General features: G+C 37.8%; 1 protein-coding gene across 2 annotated transcripts; it reads left to right on the top strand.

Moving 5' to 3' along the window:
- The first annotated feature begins 3,160 nt into the window (after nt 1–3,160).
- LOC135684537 (cubilin) lies at nt 3,161–21,470 on the top strand. 2 transcript variants are annotated; one of them, XM_065200131.2, is made up of 13 exons: nt 3,161–4,164; nt 4,835–4,876; nt 5,327–5,665; nt 8,905–9,255; nt 10,023–10,361; nt 12,171–12,506; nt 13,505–13,861; nt 15,301–15,636; nt 16,244–16,594; nt 17,431–17,757; nt 18,856–19,206; nt 19,571–19,906; nt 20,893–21,470. In XM_065200131.2, exons 1-13 carry the CDS (start codon nt 3,891–3,893, stop codon nt 21,240–21,242), a joined length of 4,089 nt encoding a protein of 1,362 aa, XP_065056203.2. In that variant the 5' UTR covers nt 3,161–3,890; the 3' UTR covers nt 21,243–21,470. The 2 variants fall into 2 exon arrangements, with proteins under 2 accessions (XP_065056203.2, XP_065056204.2); XM_065200132.2 differs by lacking the exon at nt 3,161–4,164 and adding an exon at nt 4,184–4,370.
- Nucleotides 21,471–23,318: the final 1,848 nt, after the last annotated feature.

The following is a 23,318-nucleotide window of genomic DNA, read 5'->3' as shown; positions in this document are numbered from 1 at the left end:
AATACCAGCGTAAATGTTTTTACACGCTGGCGAACAGGGAAAATACACGTTTTATATAAGAATGTGTTTGATACGAAGGTTATGGTCGGTTCATCAAATAAAGTTCAGGGTTGGTCTTTGAAACCTAAGAAAGTTGAACAATTTAGATTTTCAATATTTCAAAGGAAATTGCCGTGCAACAGTAATATACTTCATTTATGTGACAATTATGTGTCAACCAAAGAATTCTAAGGTGTGAAAAGTGTCTGTACAGATATTTTGCAGAGATTAAGGACGAAGAAGAAAACAGTAATTGACCATAAAAAATATCTCACCGAAACTCGAGACCTGGTCAGGAAATTCCCGTGTCTTTTGGGAGCATGGATGGTGTACAGGCGTGGCAACAATGTCAGAATGGCAAAACTTCGGCTGGCATTCGAGGATGGTTCCGATAATTATATTGATTATTATATTCCGATGATAGCGAAATTGACGGTGTCAAAATTATTTGCCTATGGTTAAAAATTTCATAGTTATTTCAGTTTGTTGGGTTTTCTTTGAATGACCAATAGAGCCCTGTTGGCTGGGTTTTCTTCGATAGTTGAAGTTGATGCTATGACGTTGAAGGTTTTTTACGAGGAATATGGCATATCTATAGCATTTCATCTTCTAGATCACTGCGCATGCTCGTCCATGAAAACAATTTGCGATTTTACGTTAAACAAGTGTTGAAAAGGTTTTAGTGCTGAAATTAGGAAATAGCTAAGAAAGTCTGAAGGCTGGGCTGAAAGAAAACTTTCTTATAAATGACGTGTAGGTACAAAAAGCGTAAGAAAAAAGTTTTTTCGCGAAACGGTTTTTGTTTGTATACATGGTTCTAACCAGAAAGGATCTTAGCATTTCATCAGGCATTACATCAGAAAATATTATATGAAAACGCCAAACTATTGCCATAGATTTCTCTTTAATCTAAAGAAAAAAGTGTTTAATTCTTCTTCTCTGAGTGATCTGCCTTTAAAGCAGGCTTCGTCTCAACTAGGCAGGTTTTCCTTTCATTCTTCTTTTTCTAGCAAATTCTCATGTCTGATTGTGTGTGCGAGCCATTTTTTCTTTTCCGGATATCTATTTTTCTCAATAGGCACCTTTTATCTCCTATTCTGTCTAAGACAACATAATTTCGGATTTTATCTCTCCAACTGATATTTAATTCTTAATTTTAATTCTGTACAAAGGCAAATCACTCCGCGGAAATTTCAGACATATTACGGAGAAATCCTATCGTTTTATCTAAATGTCTTTAGAAAACCAGTTGCTTCGTTTTATCTAAATGTCCTAAGAAAACCAGTTGCTTTGGTGGAAATCTCGTAAGCAATCGCAAGAGTGAATTGCCCCTCGGCAAATAATTCCAAATGTGGATACATTCATGTTTCCTAGGTCCACAATTTTGAAGTAGAGCTCTTCCATCAGGTTGAGGATCTGGAGCACAAGACATACTCTCAAATGCTAAGCATGTTGAAATAACAATTATTGAAATAATAAATGGAAAAGTTTTCTTTGCAAACAATGTTTTGGCTTGAAATTACGAGTGATGTTTGCTAAAATTATTTTTCAGCTGCTATACGGCCTTTCCTCGTGCACTCTTTTGGATATACTAATTAGCAAAAGCACGAGAAAGCATGGATTTTACCATCAATTGAGCGAAATTTGTACTTTTATTTGTTTGGGTCGTATTTACCAATAAAATGCGATCGTAGAAGGAAGATCCTGCTCTTTGTCTTAAAAAAACATGCATTAATGCCGTACGTGAAATATACAGACCGCAAATTTTTGAAAATTTTGAAACACGGGAATTGACGAAAAAGCACATAAATTTTCAATTTGCTATGCTTTTAAATTTGAGGCAGATAGTTTTGTATTTTCATAGATATACTTAAACAGGTCCCAGAGTGATTTGAACAACTTTTCGTTGAATTTGGCGACAAGTGAATGTAGTGCAATTATCGTTGCTTCTCTCATTATCAGGGACGCCAGAACGACCAAGGGGAAAGAAGGGCAGGCTTAAGTAGAAGGGGCACTTGAAATTCTACTTTTTCTTTATTAACTGTCATTTTACCTCGATCCTCTTTAGGTATCTTGAAAATTGGCTTACTTTTGACATGATAATTTTTATCCAAGTTTTGAGAAATTTGTTATGAATAAGGCCTAAAGTCAGAATTTCACAAGAACCTCCCCGGTAATTTCAAAAGGGTAATATTCAGAACTTTGATGAATATTTTCATAATAACAAATGACTGATATCAAGGGCACTTCTATGAAAAGTGCATCTTAGCCCCTTGCCCCTCTTATCAAAAGGTAACAAGGGCGGCTCATCCCTCGCCCCCTTCTCCGGCGTCCCTTACCTGTTTTATGTATGCTAAAGTAAGATTTGCTCATTTGCTTACGAAAGATACCCAAATATATCAAATCTGACTTTAAAAGACAAGTTTATCTGGATGAAGTGCCAAGAAGACATTGAACTATCCATAGTCCTAGCAAAGAAACAAAAATGCATTCCTTAAACTCGAAAACTACTTGAGCAATAATAATTAGCCCCATTGAAGTATACTATCTATTAACTGTTCGAATATTGATTGTTATCTATTCAGAGACGGTGCCACGAAATCGAACCAGGGGAGGAAGGGGGCTAAGAATCAAGTTTAGTGAAATAGGATGACCCATCATGGTTGGGTCTGATGCAAAAGAAAGTTTTTGAAATCAAGCCTTATAGAATGGTTAAAAATACATCTCCCAGACTAAAATTTAACAAATTACTATACCGCTCAGAATAGACAATTCGACGATTTTCAGAAAAGCATTGATTATTGAATTTTAGAAAAATTTGGGAAGGGAGGATCAATGCGTCTTGGAAATGTTAGCAACAAGAAGGGCCCAAGCCCCCCCCCCCAGTGGCACCGTGAATGACTATTATAATCTTTGTTAATTAGTTCACTATTATTTGTACTTATAATAAATGCTATTAATGTTTTGATTCGTTCTATCATTAAAATATAGGTAGATGCGTATATCTTGTCTTCGTTATATCAAGGGTCATTTCGGCCTCTATAGGGGGCCTATTATAGGGGGTCCAAAAGCCGCCAAACCGTGCAATAATCAGCCAAAAGCCGCAATCCGCAATGAAAAAAGCGCAAAGACGCGGCCGCGTTGCAAAACGGCCAGAGACACAAAAAGCCAATTACTCGCTAATAAGAAAAAAGGATACATTGCTAGAAGTTGCTGTTTCTCAAGTTTCGAGCTTTGTTTCACAGCAAGCTATTGTGTCAATCTTTGTATTTGTCTGTACCCAAGTATTTTTCACATACCGTGAAACATTTGAAGACGCTAAACTTTTAGTGATGAATGGGTCAAAGTTCGAGAACAGAACTACAACTTACAATTTAGCTCTACTGAATAAATCGACCATTGAACCTAACTGCACGACGAAACGGTAATTTCGAGCCAACAAGGAACAAAGCCTCTCTCGCAAGAAGAGAGAATATCATAGAAGCCGTAAACCGTTGTGAATTTACACCGAAAGACGCAACGCAAGACGCATCTTTTGCTGAAGCCGCAATCCGTAAAAAAAAATCATAACAAAATCCGGAGGCCGCGCGTTAAAATAGGGTACAGGCCGCAAAGCCGCAAACCTATAATAGGCCCCATCTATATCTTTATCATATGTGACATGAAGTTCTACTACGCCACTGGGCACAGTCTCAACGGGGAAGTTCCTGTTTCGTCTAACAATGACGTTAGGGCATGTGTTTGGCTTAGATTGCGTAGTGTATTGAGAAATCCTGGAACCATTGTTTGACTTAGAACAGGTATATCACCAGTCTACATTTTGCAAAGCGGAAAAAAACAACGAAAGACTCATGGCAGCTTCGATTTTAAGAAGTAACGCTGTAAAAACAATGGAACTGACACTAAAAAGGGGAAATAATTTCAGCCAACAAGAAAGTACAGAAGACAAAGGTGAGATGCTTGATATTAGCAGAGCAGCAGATACCGCTTCAACGACGATCCTTCACCTTAAACATTCGACACGATCAAAGCGATTGGCTGTTGTAACTGTGCTTCTCATTGCAACTGTCGGTCTTGTGCTTGGCATTGTTATCTGGCGCCTGTCATCGAAGAAGGACAAGCAAGGTTATTAGACTTTTTGCTGGTAGTTTGTATTGAAAGGGGAATGGTACATGCAGAGGTGTAGAACTGGGGTGGCTAGCCATTATCTACTTTTTGCAATTGTTATTGGAGACAATTTTCGCGAGGGCCCTACAGCTCACTGTAAAAGGGCACAAGGGGCACCAGAAGCACAACCAAGAACAGGAACTTGAAGAACATGGACAAAGGGGGTACAAAGGTTTCTATTGTCTGGGTTTTTAATATCAAACCTAAAACAGTGGGTGTTCTTCATTCCTTTTTGAAAGTTCTTTTGGCTGAAGCCCTTAATAGTTGAAATATTAGCGTGCCGAAAAGCGAAAATGCTCAAATAGAATTTAAAACGAAAACAGCCAAATATACCATCAACCGCCACCAACTTTGCAAAGTAAGCACAAATAATGCCGAATCTGCCGAGTAAAGAACCGATCATAACTGTTTACTGTTGGGGGGGGGGGGGGGGGGCGGACACCCCCATACCCCTCGTAGCACCGCCCCTGTACAGCGATCTTTATGCAATTGTTGCTAGTACCTCATTAGACTCAGTGAGCTGGGTGGATTACACTCTACTAGAGAAGCCATGTCGGGGTTGTTTAAGAATCGTTTCCACACAGCTCTTTTTCAAATCAATTACATTTACTTTTGTGCTCTTTTCGAGGCGGCAGAGGAAACACACTTCAGCCTTCAAAGTCTCCTTTTGGTATGTATATCATGTTTAAGGATTTGCATTTATTGACTTTAGGCCATTTTCTTGGAAACGAAGAAGCATCATTGTTTTTTTGTTTACTTTAAATGTGCAGGTACATTTGGAGAGCCCTAAAAAACATTTGAAGCTACAACGTAAGCCTAGCGCTTTGTCGTCATCGAAAATTGCTTAAAGAAAATTGCTTAAGTTAGCAAGGGCAAAGGGGCATCCGCCCCCTGTGCCCCGTGCTCCAGCGTCATTGCCTCTCCTTACCAATGCAAAGGAGCTTTCGACAGAGCAATCTTGTGCTCCCTCTTTGCATACCAGGAAGTGCATGTGCAGCTGAAAATTACCAACTCGTTGTTGCCTCTTGAGGGCCTACTTTGTTCCCAGCCTTATATAATCTGAAATAATTTATTCTCCTGTCAGGAATAGATCTTTATTTGTCTACTTTCGTACTTATAGGGTGTCACCACAGTTTTCTGTCGCATTCTGGCAATTTCACGTCACCTGGATATCCAAAGTACCCAGTTAACCAAACATGTCGATATCGCCTTACTGTACCAATAAACAAAGGGATCAGAGTCAATTTTATTGTCTTCTCATTGCCACAGTCTGTTGCTTGCAAATATTATGGGTCAGTAAAGATATATGAAGATGGGACCCTTAAAGCAAAACTTTGTGGCAATGGATCAAGGATATTCCAATCCTATAGCAACAGCGTGGTTATTGACTTGCAAATAGGATCTGATAATGTTAAAGGATACAGCGGGTTTCAGGCAACTTTTACAGCTACTGAAAAAGGTAAGCGCCCTATCTGCAATTTTCTTGATAACATATAACTTGTTGGCAAAAATATTTTGCTTGCAGGGGCGTAGAAAACGTAGCTAAACCGAGACTGCTTTTCGTAATTTTGAAAATAGATTGATGTTTTTAACTATTCTAATGTGGGAAATTGGCATGGTCAAATAATTCTTTGACTGAAAGTATTCACGTGGCCCTGACCTGATTGTAACTCTTCTTTTCCAAATTTTTCCCACGTCCCTGTCCACATGAAATACGTGGATGTAGTATTTTTCAAAGTTGTGTACAGTATACAGTTTTGCTAAAGTTGCCTTTTTGCTAACTATATTCTTAGGCAGCACCCTCTTTTTGCTGAAGATGTAGCCCTTATGTAGCTGATGTAGAGACAAGCTTTGAATTCTGCTTACACCAGGGGCGCCGTCCTAGAAAGTTAGGAAGGGGGGTTGTGCTGTAGACAAATTCAAGATACCTTTTACCACACCCAATATACTTCCATTTCTGTTAAAGACTCGTGTCAAGGAATCGTTCAAACTAGTCAATAACACAAAAAGACTGATCAGAAATTGCTCATTCATAAGAAATCTATAGTAAATTAAAGGGTTGCCAACACAGAATTTGTCCAACGAAGTATGAACTCACCTGTTTAGGAGGTTGCTTAACTCCAGAAATCTCCCTGAAAGAAGGAAGGGGGGTTAAGCCCCCCTGAGCCTCCATCTACGGCAACACTGGCTTGCACTAGTTATAACATTGTAGCCATCAGCCTTACTAAAGCTGCATCGGGCCGCCCTGCCGAATCCAGCCCCCGAAGAAACAACTAAAACAAAAAAACAGATATCCGGGCAGTAGATGCTGATATACAATGTCTGCCAAAAGTCTTGGTACACTAACGTCAGTTTTCAAGGGCAAATTTATTTGTCTAAATCTCAACATTTTCAAAGGGAGGAGGGAGGGGAGGGGATGCAGAAGTAGATGTTTTCAGGATGACTTTACAAGTATCAAAACACAACGCAAATTGAACAGTATTCTAATTACTTTTTGTTGGCATTGTACGTGCATCTGATGTATTAGAATCAATAAACTGTCAGCAAGCGAAAAATTCTTAAGCCTGTAGCCCGTTCCAAATCAAAAGTAAAAGTTGATACAACAATGTTAAACAGTTGATCATCAGTCCTTTCCCTTTGTGAAAATCGATCAGCGAGTCCTTTGCCTCCGTGCAAAACGTTGGATGGGTCCCTTCCATTTGTTCAAAACGATGGATGAGTTCTTTCCATATGTTTAAAACGATTGATCAGTTCTTTGCCTTTGTGCAAATCGATCAGCGAGTCCTTTGCCTCCGTGCAAAACGTTGGATGGGTACCTTCCCTTTGTTCAAAACGATGGATGGGTCCCTTCCCTTTGTTCAAAACGATGGATGAGTTCTTTCCATATGTTTAAAACGATTGATCAGTTCTTTGCCTTTGTGCATATCGATCAGCGAGTCCTTTGCCTCCTTGCAAAACGTTGGATGGGTACCTTCCCTTTGTTCAAAACGATGGATGGGTCCCTTCCCTTTGTTCAAAACGATGGATGGGTCCCTTCCCTTTGTTCAAAACGATGGATGAGTTCTTTTCATATGTTTAAAATGATTGATCAGTTCTTTGCCTTTGTGCAAATCGATCAGCGAGTCCTTTGCCTCCGTGCAAAACGTTGGATGGGTACCTTCCCTTTGTTCAAAACGATGGATGGGTTCCTTCCCTTTGTTCAAAACGATGGATGAGTACTTTCCATATGTTTAAAACGATTGATCAGTTCTTTGCCTTTGTGCAAATCGATAAGCGAGTCCTTTGCCTCCGTGCAAAACGTTGGATGGGTACCTTCCCTTTGTTCAAAACGATGGATGGGTTCCTTCCCTTTGTTCAAAACGATGGATGGGTCCCTTCCCTTTGTTCAAAACGATGGATGGGTCCCTTCCCTTTGTTCAAAACGATGGATGAGTTCTTTCCATATGTTTAAAACGATTGATCAGTTCTTTGCCTTTGTGCAAATCGATAAGCGAGTCCTTTGCCTCCGTGCAAAACGTTGGATGGGTACCTTCCCTTTGTTCAAAACGATGGATGGGTTCCTTCCCTTTGTTCAAAACGATGGATGGGTCCCTTCCCTTTGTTCAAAACGATGGATGGGTCCCTTCCCTTTGTTCAAAACGATGGATGAGTTCTTTCCATATGTTTAAAACGATTGATCAGTTCTTTGCCTTTGTGCAAATCGATCAGCGAGTCCTTTGCCTCCGTGCAAAACGTTGGATGGGTACCTTCCCTTTGTTCAAAACGATGGATGGGTACCTTCCCTTTGTTCAAAACGATGGATGGGTCCCTTCCCTTTGTTCAAAACGATGGATGAGTTCTTCCATATGTTCAAAACGATTGATCAGTTCTTTGCCTTTGTGCAAATCGATCAGCGAGTCCTTTGCCTCCGTGCAAAACGTTGGATGGGTACCTTCCCTTTGTTCAAAACGATTGATGAGCTCTTTCCATATGTTTAAAACGATTGATCAGTTCTTTACCTTTGTGCAAAATGATTGATCAGTCCTTTGCCTCCGTGCAAAACGTTGCATGGGTTTTTTTCCTTGTGCAAAACGTTGGATGGGTTCCTTCTCTTTGTTCAAAACGATGGATGAGTTCTTTCCATTTGTGCAAATGATTGGAGGTTCCTTTGCCTATGTGCAAAACGATTGGTGAGTGCTTTGCCCTTGTGCAAAACGGTGATTGGGTCCCTTCCCTTTGTACAAAACGATTGGTGAGTCCTTTCCCTTTGCGTATGTCCGCTGCCTTTGAGCAAAACGATTATTGAGTCCTTTGCCTTTGTGGAAAACTATTGGTGAGTCCTTTCCCTTCTCATACAACAGAGTTTCTAGAAACAGCCTTTAATTAGCGCAGAAGCGATTTGTACGGAAATTTTGAGTGAAAGAGAGACTTAATTTTGTGCCTTGTAGTGGGAAACATGCATATTAGAATCTTTCAAACATCATTGCTACCTTTTCACTTTTTGTCTACCTCAAGTAATGCTGTTACGAAAGGGAGGGTCAAATGGTTTGGTCAATTAATTTGAGTAACATACACCTACGAATAATAACACGATTGTGAAAATGTGGCAACAATTTAATGGAATAGAGAGAACTTTTTAAAGATGATTGTATTTCAGCTATAAAATGAGTGTAATTGAAACGGGAAAATAATTGATGTATGCCTTCTCTTCTTTTATAGTTTGCAATTACACTCTGAGTCTTGGGTCTCCTTACTTCAGTTCACCAGGATACAGTCGTTTCAGTTCCCCTACTAGCAACTATCCAAGCAACATCAATTGCTATTTTCATATTGACACTCCAGTTTCACACGTAGTACGTTTGAACTGGCAACAAATGGATATCGAATATGGAAAATACTGTGGATACGATTCGATTAAAGTTTACGATAACAAGACTCTAGGAAAAACTCTGTGCGGAAATTACGCAGAAAATTGGATATCAAAAAGCAGCCGTGTGTTGGTTGTTTTTAAAACCGATGGGTCAGACACTGGCAGAGGATTCATAGCAAGATACAGTCAAGTACACAGATGTAAGTGAATATTGATAAGAAAAATATAGCACTCTATTAGTTTTATTTTTTCAGTCCTAAAAAGGGGCTTAAAGGAGAGGGGGCTTAAAAGAGAGGGGGCTTATCGTTCTAAGAGTCACTAGAATCAATTTGTATCCCCTGGGACATTTTCTAAACAAATTTCGACTGACTTCTAAGGCACACAAGTAAATATTTACATGGGCTATATTCAAAGCACACAATCTTATCATCATCACACCTTTCAGGTGACCCACTCTATGCATGTGTTTTCTTTGTTTGACATCAGGGGTTAAAGAAGGGTCTTAATAGAAAGGAGGCTTACTTTAAATTTTTGCTTGGTAAAGGGGGGGGGGGCTTAAAAGAAATGGGGGCTTAATAGAGCTTTTATGGTTTTTTGAAAACAGATCAGCCTGATGTTTATATTTGCTGTGTTTATTCTAGCTTCAAATTCTCGCTTATTTTAGTTTTTACCATTATCATCATCACCGCCATCATTATTTCAATCAGGATTTTGTTCGAAAACATTTTTTCATAATTACAGGGCCCACGCCAACGTAGGGGCCGGGGTGGCCCTGGCCATCCCACATTTTTGCGCAGCAAATGATTTCAAAGCTGCAATGTAAAACAAAAGGAGCCTTGACCCCCCACTTCACTTAGCCTTGGCCCCCCCACATTAAACTTATTGGCGTGGGCCCTGAATTACTATTATCAGCATTAGCATAATATGAAAATTAAAGTTAATAATCAACAATTCCTTATTACTTTAGCCTGCTTTCAAACATTCACATCTGAGACGGGCAGCTTTACATCTCCTTCTAATAACAAGAATCCTGATGGTTTAAACTGCATTTATCGAATCAACGTACCCAAAAACAAAAGCGTCAAGATTAATTTTGAAGTCCTTGGCTTGCCAAATAATTGCCGCGAGGCTTCTGTGGTTCTTTACGAAAATAATCCAAGGCCTTCTTATAAAACTGAAAAGGCAGTTTTTTGCGGCTGGGGACCACGGACGTTTCAGTCATTAAGCAACGATGTGTATATCAAATTTCGACCATCAAATGGCAACTTTAGGAATTTTTATGCAACTTACGAAGCAACAGAAAAAGGTATGATAATTACATTTGCAATCTGTAGCTGGAAAGTCGTTATTGGTTCACATGCATCTTTATACGCCAAGAAAGAAAATGACATATGTCTCAGTATCATAAAGTTTTAAAGCGGTAACGTCACAAAACATTTTAATCTTGAATTGGTAAGGAATAAACTAAAGGGAAATCATGGAAGGTCTTGAAATGTGCTATTATCTACACGACTTATTCCCACCATAGCACTGTAATTTGGTCTTCGTTCTTAACTCTTTGAACCAAGCCAAAATAACAGTACACGTATTTTTTTTATAAGAAACTAAAGTCTGGCACTTGTAGGCAGTTGCTTAAATTTTCTGGCCATTTAGCTATCAAAAGTTTCTTACGTGTCTTTCAAATTTCTTAGGTAATGAACTTTTTAAACGTGCTTCCAAGGTAAAGTAAATAGTTCATCACATTCAGAGATAAACTAATTTTGTTTTCCTAGAATGACTTACTCTGTTGGGATCTGTAAACAGATCGAGAAATTGAGCCTACCGTTTCTTATAACCTGTTTCTTATTAAAAAAATGAGTGTAATCTGCTGGCAAACTTAAAATTATTCATTGTCCCTGTTAACCAAATTGTAAGCATGCAGATTTTACTCATTTAACTGATTTTCTTTGTATTAAGGTATCTCACTTGTAGGTTATGGATTCAGATATTGGAAAGCGCAGCTTGACAATTAAATAGATAATCAGCACGGCGAAAAGAGAGACATCTAAATGTTTCCACTCTAGCTAAAATGACTTTTGTCTAGCTGATTATTCTAAATGGTTTTTTCCTCTGTTAAGCCAAATTGATATGCCTAGCCTGGATTGTAACTGATTGTGGGATGTCTCACCGAATTTGTCAGTTTTTAGCTATTGATTAGTCGTCAATTGGTCAAAAGATGTCGAAATAGAAATTCTAAAATATGTCTCTCTTTGTCGCCGTGATGATTATATATTTTAGGTTATGTTGTCAAAAATCACAAATTCTAAAAATAAATTTTTATGACGACACACTTTAAAACTCTATTGGGTATCTGAACATACCACTAAATTTCCTAGTACATTTTCTTAATTATGTCAATGACATGATAGAAGATGTTGTTTCAAGCATTGATGTTTTATACTGAACTGCGCGCTATATCTCATAATCAGATCGAAAGATCATTCTGTTGCCTTGCAAAGCGATCTTGATAAAATCATAGTTGGTGCCATGACCAGAGAACGATGATTCAGTACCTTCAACACTTAAGAAAAATGTCGTACAAAATGAATGTGAAAATCTTATCTATAAAGGCGATCGAGAAGGTCAGTTCATACAGATATCTTCGTACACACATTTCGGTTGATCTGCGTTAGAATAAAATTTTAGATGACACTGCCTTGCACTTCTACGTTCTCATCTAGAATATGCTTGCGAAGGCTGACTCTCCCATAATAAGAACGTAAAACCCGAATAGAAATGGTCCAAAGAAATGCGCGCTTTGCAACGGGCGACTTTCACTTTGACCAAACTAGAAACAAGCTTTGCCTAGACTTCTAGACCAATTAAACTGAGATTCCTATGATTAGAAATATATCATTAAGAGGTGACATCTCTAAATTTGAAGATATTAGGCCAAAGGATTTAAAATCAATCTCTTTCGTGTCTGGGTGCTTATTGTCTTCGTCTACTGCAAGTAACAAATGAGGCAAGCCAGAACATTCTTTAAATATATATATTTGTTCTTTTTGATGTTTTGAAAATTGAAAATTGAGCAAAACTTTGTAATTAACAAAATTTTTCTGCTTTCAATTCTTAGTTTGTAACTACACTATCAGCATTGATTCGCCAAGATTCTCTTCACCCAAGTTTCCTGACAACTATCCAAACAATGTTTATTGCCAATATCACATCAAAGTTGACTATACCAGTGTGGTAAGAATTGACTTCGAAAAGTTTTACCTTCAATATAGTCCATCTTGTGAAAACGATGCTGTTATGATATTTGAGAATGGCGTTCTAAGAGATAAGTTTTGTGGATACTATTCTTCAAAGAGCTGGTATTCTACGAGTCATTCTGTCACGGTGGTGCTGAAATCAAATGGTTCTACAACAAGATCCGGGTTCATTGCTTCGTACAGACCTGAAAGAAAATGTAAGCAATTACCATATTGTACTTTGTAACAAAGATTGCAAAATTAACATGTTTGATTCAGGGATGTTGGAACCAGTGGCCCTAAGCTGCTGGAAAGTGCCCTTTTCATAGAATCTGTCTCTTTGAGACTTTTGGAAAAGCACCCATTTTCTAGGCTCTTTTCTTACCTGTGCTTTTCCAAAGTTAAACGCTTCTGATATCGACAAAGCCCAGATTACTCAAAATACATTCAGTTAAGGTACAGTCTCTTATCTTGTTGGCTTTTTCAACACTGATTTGTGGCAAGCCGATACAGCCGATACTAGCCGAAAGAATGTGAAGGCTAGATCTCATATGACAAAGTGATGGAAAACTTTACATTATAAGTCATAGTGGTGACAAATTTTCAATAGCAATTTCTTGTGAAGGAATATATAGCAGGAAGCTAGTGAAGCTGGCGTATAATAAGAACATTTCTTGGACTCAAGGGAAACAGCAGGCCAGTATAACTTGATAAATGTCTTGCAAAATCGTGTGAAATACCTTTTAAGCATTGTTAGCATACCATTTCAAACCTAGGCGTCTTTTAACCATGTCAGACTATGTCATTTAATAAACCACAATATTGCAAAAGCGTTAACTATGAAATGACTTTTAAAATAATTCAGAATTTGAAGATGTTTTATGCTGAAATTAGATTTTTCCCTAAAGAGAAATCCAAAAAGAAAAGTCTAGGTTAATAGAAAAGACTCCATTGGTCCAGGCCATTTGGCTCTGGTAGGCTGATTAGGGCCGCGCTTCCATCACTCACAAATGAAGACTGTTATATAGTTGCTATCATTTGGTATTTAATCTGATAGAGGTCTAGAAATTTAATCTACCCAAAGAGCTAGCACCTGCCATGGATTAATTTTCTAATGCTGAAGAAGTTTTGTTAAGTTAAAAACATTAAAGATATTGGCATTAAGTGTAATTTTCAATGACTTGACTTTATTGTTAACGAAATGTACTCTTCACAGACATCGATTACCTGTTGGAGTCAGTTTCCGGCAGTTTCACATCTCCTGGTTTCCCTGCGAATTATTCAAGCAACGAGGGAACTAGCTACCAGATCATAGTACCAAATGGGATGGGAATTCGAGTCGACTTTACAACTTTTTCTCTTCAGCCATCAAACTCTTGCCAATATCAACACGACCAAGTAGATATTTACGAAATATTTGGAGGAGCTTTCAATTTGAAAGAGAGAAACTGTGGCCAAGGAGCTAGATCTTTCCTCTCATACAGCAACAAGGTGCATGTGTATTTCAAGTCGTCGCCAAAAAGTGGCAATCGCTTTCAAGGGTTTTATGCCACTTTTAATGCAACTGAGCCAGGTAGGTCATCGAAGTCTCTCCATTTCCAAACTTCGCTCAAACTTAAATTGGTTCATTCAGGGGCACAAACGAACTAATTTTTTGCGGGTGGGAGGGGGGAGGAGGGGGGAGAGATGAAAGTCATGACAAGCTAGACCGCCTTACATATAAAATGGACTGGCCGTTTCAAACCAATCTAAACAGAAGAACTGTGGTGATCACTGGTAATTTTTAGGGGAATGTCACTACATTCCCCTAAAAATGTTGTGATTCCTTTGGTTTATACTTTGTGAAGGCCAAAGTTGGGTTCGTTGGCCTGCATTGAATCGAATCGTTGGCGGTTATTTTGTTTATTCTGTTTTAAGCATAGGTATTCTGTGATCTATAGTCAACCGAAAAAGAATATTGTTTTGACCATTGGTTATCCCCTTTTCAATTGACATATCTCAAGTCATATCCACGAACATAGAGTCTTAGGTGCATAAGATAACAAGTAACAATACTAAAACAAAGTGCATGCAGATCTAAAACTATTATGATGCTCTTCAAGAAAGATGAATAAGAGATATTACCATAAATATTCCCCTTTCGTCTTCATTATTCTAACGAGTAGATATTATATCATACTGACTTCAAAGTTTTGTGAAAAAGTTAAAGATGCTCGCCTTATTCGAGGCTCTTTACGTGTGCCTCTCAAGGAAAATGTCACAGGTGCAGGATAATTTGCATTTTGGTCTTCTTATTTGTTCAAAATAAGAATAATTTTGCATGGAGTCGCATCTCTATGTTTTTCACTGATTAACTAATTGCAAAAAATTGATATTTCAAAATTTTCAAGTTCTTGTTGACTTTAATGGCCAACGTTAGCAATAATGAGTCGGCCTTAACTCGTGCCCTAACCTATACAAGTGTATTAAGTATTGATAAGCATACGCATACCTATGTAGATATTACAGTAGTATCAGGCGTTTCTGCGGTATGGAGCCGTATACGGAAGGCAAGTAAGGCAGTGAGACATTTTGAGAAGAAATTGTCTAGCAGTTGGTCATTTTTTGAAAATACTGGCAAAATATGCAAACAAGCAAGCTAAAATTGCAACCGTACGTCTTTACTTAAAAAGGCATCTAGGCTATAGTCTCACCAAGAGTCTACAAATATTCCTCCATCGACCAAATAAATTGCTCAAATATAAGCAGTTAATTAAAAATGGAAAATATTTGTGAAGTTTTTAGAAATTTCAACTTTAAAAGCGCTTGTGGAGGCCACAGTCCTTCCACCTTATGTGTTAACAGTTCTCCCAAACTTTCTTGTGGCTTTTTTGATATGTTTGATTTATTATGGCTATTCACTTGTGAGCCTTCTCTGTTGATGATTCCTTGTCCCCAGATCCTGTCTTCTCTACCCCTTAAGTTTTCTTAGCATTGCAGAGCCATTATTTCAACTCCTCTTTTCTTCTTTAGTCTGCAATTATAGCTTAACTGAAACGTCTACAATGTTTACGTCGCCCGGTTATCCCGACCAGTACCCGAGCAATGTTTCTTGTCGATATCACATCCGAGTTCCTGATGGCAAGATTGTAAGAATCCATTTCGAGACGTTTTTGCTCCAGGCTGGAATTTTTTGTGCTGAAGACTCAGTTAAAATTTACGAAAACAACACACTGCAAGAAACACTGTGCGGATACCAACCGAAAACAGTATGGGAGTCAAGAGAGAGCCAGGTTTTGTTGGTTTTCAAATCCGATGGCTCCATTACAAGTAGAGGATTTAGTGGCTACATTACACTTGCAGACAAGCGTGAGTTACTTCAGCATTATTCTGATTAAGACCTGAGAGAACTTAACCTCTTGACCTTGACCTTGACTTTGACCTTGACCTTGACTTTGACCTTGACCTTAGCCTAGCCTTTGGAACACTGATTCATCAAATCACAACTTGCTGATGGGTTGGTGGATAGAAATTGGTAAGACAGCCTCACTAGCATGATATGCAAATAGTATCAATTCAAATAATATGAAATCAAACCACTAGTGCTTGCCATGTTCTCAGTCACAATTCAAACATTTATTGGTCACTTCGCAAGAGCAATAGGATTCACTGTGAGAGAGTAAGACTGTGATCTAATTTTTTTCAATTCTACAGAATCTGTCGAATTCGTCTAGAGGGAAACCTAGCTGAATGCAAAAATTATATACTGATTTAGAAGCGTTGGGTATCTTAGTGAATTATTCATTTTTCTTTGAATTCACTGCAGCATATTCACAATACCCAGTCTTTTGATAGTGAAGAGGCAACATACTATAATCAAATAGGATGATATCCTAAATCTATCCAACCTGTTCTGAACTAATTGCAATTATTTCACCACCGATTTTAACTTATTCTTATTGCTTAATTCTTTTAGCTGTTTATCTATCATTTGTGGCAAATTCTGGAAACTTTTCCTCGCCTGGTTACCCTGGGAATTACCCAAAGAACGCCCGATGGATATACCACGTGACAGTACCAGTAGATCATGGAATCCAGATCGAATTTCCTGTTTTCTCGTTACGACCTTCACTTTATTGCCAAAATGATTCTGTAAAAATTTACGAGGGGGGCAGATTTGCCAGCAGTGACAAGGCATCGTTTTGTGGCAATGGACCAAAGCAATTTCATTCGTACAGCAACAGCATCTATGTAGACTTTCGTTCTTCTTCCGAGCACAACAATGTGTATAAAGGCTTCCATGCAATATTTGGCGCAATCTCGAAAGGTACTGCTTTTCAATCATATATTAGCACCCACTTGTGTAATGCATCAACAGGGGAGTGGAAGAAAAGGTCCAGGCCAAAGTAACTAAAGCCCGGTCAAAAATGACTAAACATCTTCGTTGGCACAACTCGAGTTGATTAACCCAGGTTAAACTAAACTGTGTTTGTAATGCGCCAGTTCAATGTTGATTGGCCCTGAGTTGTTGAAAATCAAACGCATACAGTCGAAAATGGAAGTATTCAACGTTTGCACGCATGCATGATAACAAAATAAAATTATAGAACAATTATTTTATTCTTGATGATAAAAAATGGAGCCTTGATTCAACAATTGATCACGTTTACACTAGAATTCAAGCTGTGATTAATCCTTTAAGGTGGCTTTTGCACTACAAAATAGTTCGCTTCTGTTTTTCCATTTACCTAGGCTCGTTCAGCATTGATTCAGCCTGGAGAAACTAACTTAATTTAGCCAGTCCAAGGACATAAAAGATGCTTCTGTAGGTTGATGTTTTGCATTTCATAGCTGAGTACAGTATGAGTCACACAATTTTTCAAGACAGTTTATTAAAGTATTTCTCTAGCCCAGAAGGAGGTAGACCCTACAATTACTATTAAGGGTGGGTCTATCATGTCAAACTAAAACGAGATGCAAGTTTTCTTCTGTTCTTAACTACATGGAAATGATCTTTGTGATTTTGTCTCCAATCTGTTCTTTAGCATGATCTATCCCTTAAGACTCCACTTAACTAATTTATTAATTGATAACTTAATAACAGATACTTTTGAGAGGTAACATTTCATGTTATGTTGAGAAAGTTCTCCATTTCTTATATAGCGTGCAACTACACACTGGCCGGAGCATCAAGGACATTTGCTTCTCCTGGCTATCCAAACAACTTTCCGAATTACGTTTACTGTAGCTATCACATCAAAGTTCCAATCAACAAAGCAGTGAAGATAAATTTTTCAAGTTTCTTGCTACATCAAAAGTCCACTTGCAAAAATAACTCCATCGCAATTTTTGAAGACAATATCCTAAAGAAAACACTAGATTTATGCCGCTCTCCAGTCTCTTGGGAGTCCAGAGATAACCAAGTATTGGTGGTATTTCGATCCTCCACAGGAGCTGCATTTCATGCTTCATACAGCGCAGTGGAAAAACGTGAGTGTATGAGCTATAAATGGCGAGCATAGGCAAAGGGGGCGTAAGGGCCGGGGGCGGGGATGCTGCAGCACCCTTTAATCAAGCAAAATGTATCGCATTTCAGGCACAGTAATTCTCCACAATCTAAGTTTGGCTGAAAGATTTTTCGTCCGAAACATTTAGTTTCTAGTAAAGCTAGAGAAACATAAAGGAATGCACTTGATAATACACCCCCTTTTCTTTTAAACACTGAAAATATATGTTGCAAGAATATGATATGCCCGTCCCCCTAGCTTTTGTATACCTATATAGTTAGTTTAAGTAACTTTTAATTGATTAAAGTAGATCTACAGCTGATTTTACCACATAATTTTGAAACATGCATAATATATTTGTCTAAAAATGTTTTGTCCAAAATTATTTAAAATGCGCCCGAAATTTTTTTCGAAAGATTTTTAGCCGATACTATCCCGTCTGGAGGTTTTCGATTTCAATGTCTCTCGAAATTGGCTACAGATACAGCAAACACGTTTGCACAAGAACATGTGATTTTGTCTTTATTTTGAATAGGTTCTTTAGTAGTTTAGCAGTTTGGCCTAACTTTCTTAAAGTTGTTCTAATTTTACTCTAAGGTTTGAGCCATTGTGCATGTTCAGAATTTTTAAAGTATCATCACCCTCTACATTTTTTAATAAACATATTTAAATGCTTTCAAATTTTGTATCGCCTAAAAAAAGGTTCACATCATTTAAACTTATTGGCAGAAGAATGCCCAAGTTTCTCCAATAGAATTGATACTGTTCAAACAAGCAAGTTTTTACTGAAATTCAAAAATGCAGAATGTAGTAGGTGAAGCTTTCGAACGAATATAGAGATCTCTGTTTCAAGACGTCTTCTCATCTAGCGGTTATATTGATAATATGGTATCAAAGATTTGAATAACATTCATAGCACCCCTGGCGAAGATTACGAGCAGTGGGGTGGGAAGATGTAAGTGGAAGTTTACGCGACAGGCTTCATTTAAACTGAGAACTGTACAAAAATAGTTTACATTGCGGAAACATGACTTAGTTGCTCCTTTTTGCAATTTTAATTTTCTTTTTCCATTTCCTTCAGCTTGTTGGTACAAAATAACTTCATCTTTTGGCAAATTCACTTCACCCGGCTACCCTGGCATTCACTCGAGTATTAAAAAATGCATCTACGAAATAACTGTTCAGCCTGAAAATGGAATAATAATCAACTTTCCCATCTTTTCAATCCACGAAACAATGACATGTTATGATGATTCAGTCGAAATTTTTGAAGAAAACATGGAGGTTTATAATTTAAAAGCAACTTTCTGTGGTCAAGGGCCAAGGACTTACCGGTCATACAGCAACAGAGTTTTTGTCGTATTTAAGACTTCTTCAAAATATGGAACGCAGTCCAAAGGTTTTTCTGCCAACTTTGCAGAATCTAAAAAAGGTATGTTTTACAAATTGAATATTGGGGTAACTACATACACAGTTGCAGATTGGAATTCTATAAAATCTGAATTGACACCATTATATTATAGCCCCCTATTAATCTGAGCCACTTTGGTAAGAAGTTTTGCATTTTTTTGCCTTTTGATTTTTGCTTTTTACATGGCTCTGTAGAAACCAGTGATATCAACTATAGGCTATCCATTTAACGATTTTTGAAAATAAACGAAAATTAATGATCCATAATATTTTGTACTTTATCATAACTGTAAAAATTGAAGGGATGAAATATATCCACGTTAAGCATAGCTTTAAACATGATAGGGTTACATCTATTCTTATAAACGGACTCTTTTTATTTGCAGCATGCAATTATACAATATCGAATGGATTATCGTACTTTACTTCCCCTGGCTACCCAAGCAGCTATCCAAACGATGTGAAATGTCACTATCACATATTAGCTCCATATGACAGGGCAGTTTTCTTGAATTTTGAGAAATTCTCACTGCAACCTGGAAGATCGTGCTCAAACGACTCACTAACAGTTTCCGAAAAAGGTTTTTTTGTGAAAAGCTTCTGTGGAGAGAAGGGTGCCTTTACATGGACATCACGAGGTAGCTTAGTAACAATGATATTCAAATCGGATTCCTCAAGTACCAGTTCTGGGTTCTATGGCTATTATTCAACTGCTCATAAAGGTAAAAATTTTTAAGGGCATTTAGGGTTCTTTATTTCTCATGTTATAAAATTGCCTTTGTGACAGTTGTAAACCGAATTGTCAACTACTGTCAGTACATTCAAAGGAGTTGCTATGCCGTATTTCAAGAAGCACAAAAATTATCTGTATCACTGTGTGGCTTGTCAATTTTTCTGCAACATTTTCTTACGTAGCAAGGTCGCCCGAAGTAAGAGAGGACTGGGGATACTCTCCAAATATTCTCTATATAGTAAGACCAAAGTCAGGTAAGACTCATTGGGAAATGACAGATCGTTTGCTATGGGTAGCCCACGGGCAACACAGAGATGCAGAAAGCTTCATAATGAGGCAGGGGACAGGAACTGCAGAAAGGGCACCTTGGGGTATCAAAGTTTACTGGTGAAGCTAATCGGGAATCGTCGTTTAGTCAGTGGCGAAGCCTGGTTGCAGGTGAAAGCCCTGTCCATGGAGAAAAGGTGGGATGTCTGGGGAATATTATTACATGAAAAATTATATGAAAAGTTACACAAACAATTACATGAAAAAGTGATCAATGCGAAATGCTACATTTTTTGTTTGCAAAATGTTTATTGACATCTCACATTTAACTTGTAGTTGATGTGGAAAAAGTTAATAAGTATTTCTGCATGCTTAGATTGTAGCTTTGACTTGTTCTGTGCAGCTTCGTAATAGAAACGTCGGCTTATAATAATGAGAAAGTATGCCCAATAATGAGACTGTGTGCCTAATAATGAATCATAAAGATTTAGCGGGGACGGCACTTCATAAGAATAAATACCAAATTGTTAAACAACTTATTGACCTAACTCGGGCCACAGAATTTGTCCTCCCGGGCCATATCTGGCCCGCGGGCCGTTTGTTGGAAACCCCTGTCATAGATGTGACGTCTGTGCACCTTTTATCAGTGTTATTACATAGAAAATTTGTACTGTCTCATAGAAAAACATTTTCTTTATCAATTTACAGCTTGCTACAAATCTTACGAATCAAAGACTGGTACATTCACTTCTCCTGGCTTCCCGGAACATTATCCAAACAGTGCCACTTGTGAATATCTAATCACAGTCGAAGAGCGAAAAATGGTCATGATCGTTTTCTCTGAATTCGATTTGCAGTACGTTAGCGAATGCCGCAATGATTCGGTACAAATATTCGATGCTACAGAATCCGGCTATACGCCAGCAGCAAAGTTTTGTGGAACCGGGAAAAGAGAATTCCGGTCCAATGGAAATCGTGTCCTGGTCCGATTTACCTCTGATTTGACGATTTCCCGTTCTGGATTCGCAGCTACATATTATTCGCTTGAAAATAACTGACTTACCCTATTCACCACGCAATACAAAGACTAAAAGAACTAAGGGAAATACTTTTTTAGCTTGATTGGTTTTACTTAGGAACATACAATGCGGCAAGAAAGGCGAAACAATACGACACACAAGCCATCAAGTGCATAACTTTTATCTTAGTAGCTGGATATAAACGCTTCATAGATAACTATTTTCTTGCTTTTGCTGGCTTACTTTTAAAATATCACGTGGAAACAACTTTCAATGTTCTTATCTATCATTTGTCTGATCTGCTGATAACCACAGCGTACATACAGAGTACCGAAGTGTGACGTCATCAAAAACTTTTTAGAATATCATAAATTTGACCACACAATCTTAAAAAACAGAATAAGTTGCCTCTAAATATGCCAAATCAGTTAGCTTTATTTGAAATTGCGTGAGATATGGCCAATGCATTTTGCTAATTCGAGTTTGCTACGGATTACTGTTTTTCTACCCTGGGTACCAGACTCACTATTTTGTTATGCTTGAAGACTGGAAACTCAAATTGGACAATGATTACATTGTCGGAGCAGTACTAATGGATTTATCAAAGGCCTTCGACTGTATTCCGCATGACCTTCCTATTGCAAAACTTCATGCTTATGGTTTTGATGAAAGTTCTCTAGTCCTTATTTACTCCTATTTAAAAAGGCGCTTACAAGCAGTTCGAATAAATGATACTTACAGTGATTTTCAATCTTTTTAATCAGGGGTACTGCAAGGATCAGTCCTTGGCCCTATTCTTTTCAATTTCTGCATTAATGACCTGTTTTATTTCATTAAAAAGGCTTCTCTTGTAAATTACGAAGATGACAACAAATTAACATATTTTTAAAATGACCTGCCTCAATTAATTACCGTCTTGGAAAAAGAAGCAAGCATCGCCCTTGCCTGGCTCAATCAGAATGAAATGATTGCTAACCCAGACAAATTTCATGCTCTTCTAGTCAGAAAGAATAAAAAAGTACCATTGGACATTTCTATCCAAGGGAAAACTAAAAATTCTGAAGCTTCAGTAAAGTTGCTTGGCGTAACTATAGATCACAAACTTAATTTTGACATTCACATATCCGAACTTTGTAAAAAAGCAGCAACCCAGCCAAATGTGCTCAAAAGACTTAAATCTGAGCCTGATGCTTGATTGACGTGAAACTTTTGTAATTTATGATAATTATTTAGCTTTTTCTTATCATTATGGGATAAAACTAACAAGGATATAAACAAAAAAAATACAAAATTCCGGTTAAAGAGTTTCAAGGAATTTTGAAAAATTTCAGCCTCGCTTTAAGGAAGTTAAAATTTGAAAAATGGAAACACTGGTGTGATCAGATCCCGCATAATGTTATGCTTTTGACAAAATAATGGCCAAAAATCACCATTTAGCATAATTTGGAATTTATCATAACTCTGGCATAAGTTTGATATTTTCTATTAAAAAACATTGTTTCCATTGATCCGTTGTCTATCACTACCACTTCACTTCACACCAGCATCTGTGGCTATCATTTTGGAGTATATCGTGACTTTACACTTTCAGGGTTGCAAGATTTTTGGAATGATTGGTAGCTAAATATTTTCACTTGCCTTTATCTGTAATTATCTGTTAGCTATTACTTTGTTTGATGTTTTATCTTGACATTTCCGATTTCAAACCAACAATTTTGATATAGCTGCTAACACGAATGGCTTGAAAATGAATTTAGCAAATTGTATCGTTTTTCAATATAGGACTATGCCAAAAGTATCTTTTTGTAGAAATAGGTCTAGCCAACGGTTTTATTTTCGCAAAAATTAGTCTAGCCAACGTTACAAGTTTTAATGTGCTAACAGCAGACCTCTACCCGAAATTTAGCCAATAACCCGTGATTTTTAAATCAAGCTTTAGAGACAGCAACATCTAACAATACCCGGGGTACCAGAGCCACTTATAAATTCGTGTGCGGAATGGAGACAGGAGTTGAGAAGCAGTACAGCATCTAACTGGGAAGAAGAACAATATAAGGTAAACCTCACCCATTGTCGTTCTGATGTCTCATTGTATTTTTCAAATAATGATTCCAC

Source organism: Rhopilema esculentum, chromosome 21, assembly GCF_057945365.1.
Source record: "Rhopilema esculentum isolate cy_ngs chromosome 21, ASM5794536v1, whole genome shotgun sequence".
In the NCBI taxonomy this organism is placed as follows: Eukaryota; Metazoa; Cnidaria; class Scyphozoa; order Rhizostomeae; family Rhizostomatidae; genus Rhopilema; species Rhopilema esculentum.
Note: the sequence above shows the minus strand (reverse complement) of the source record. Positions and strands in the feature narration are given on the sequence as shown.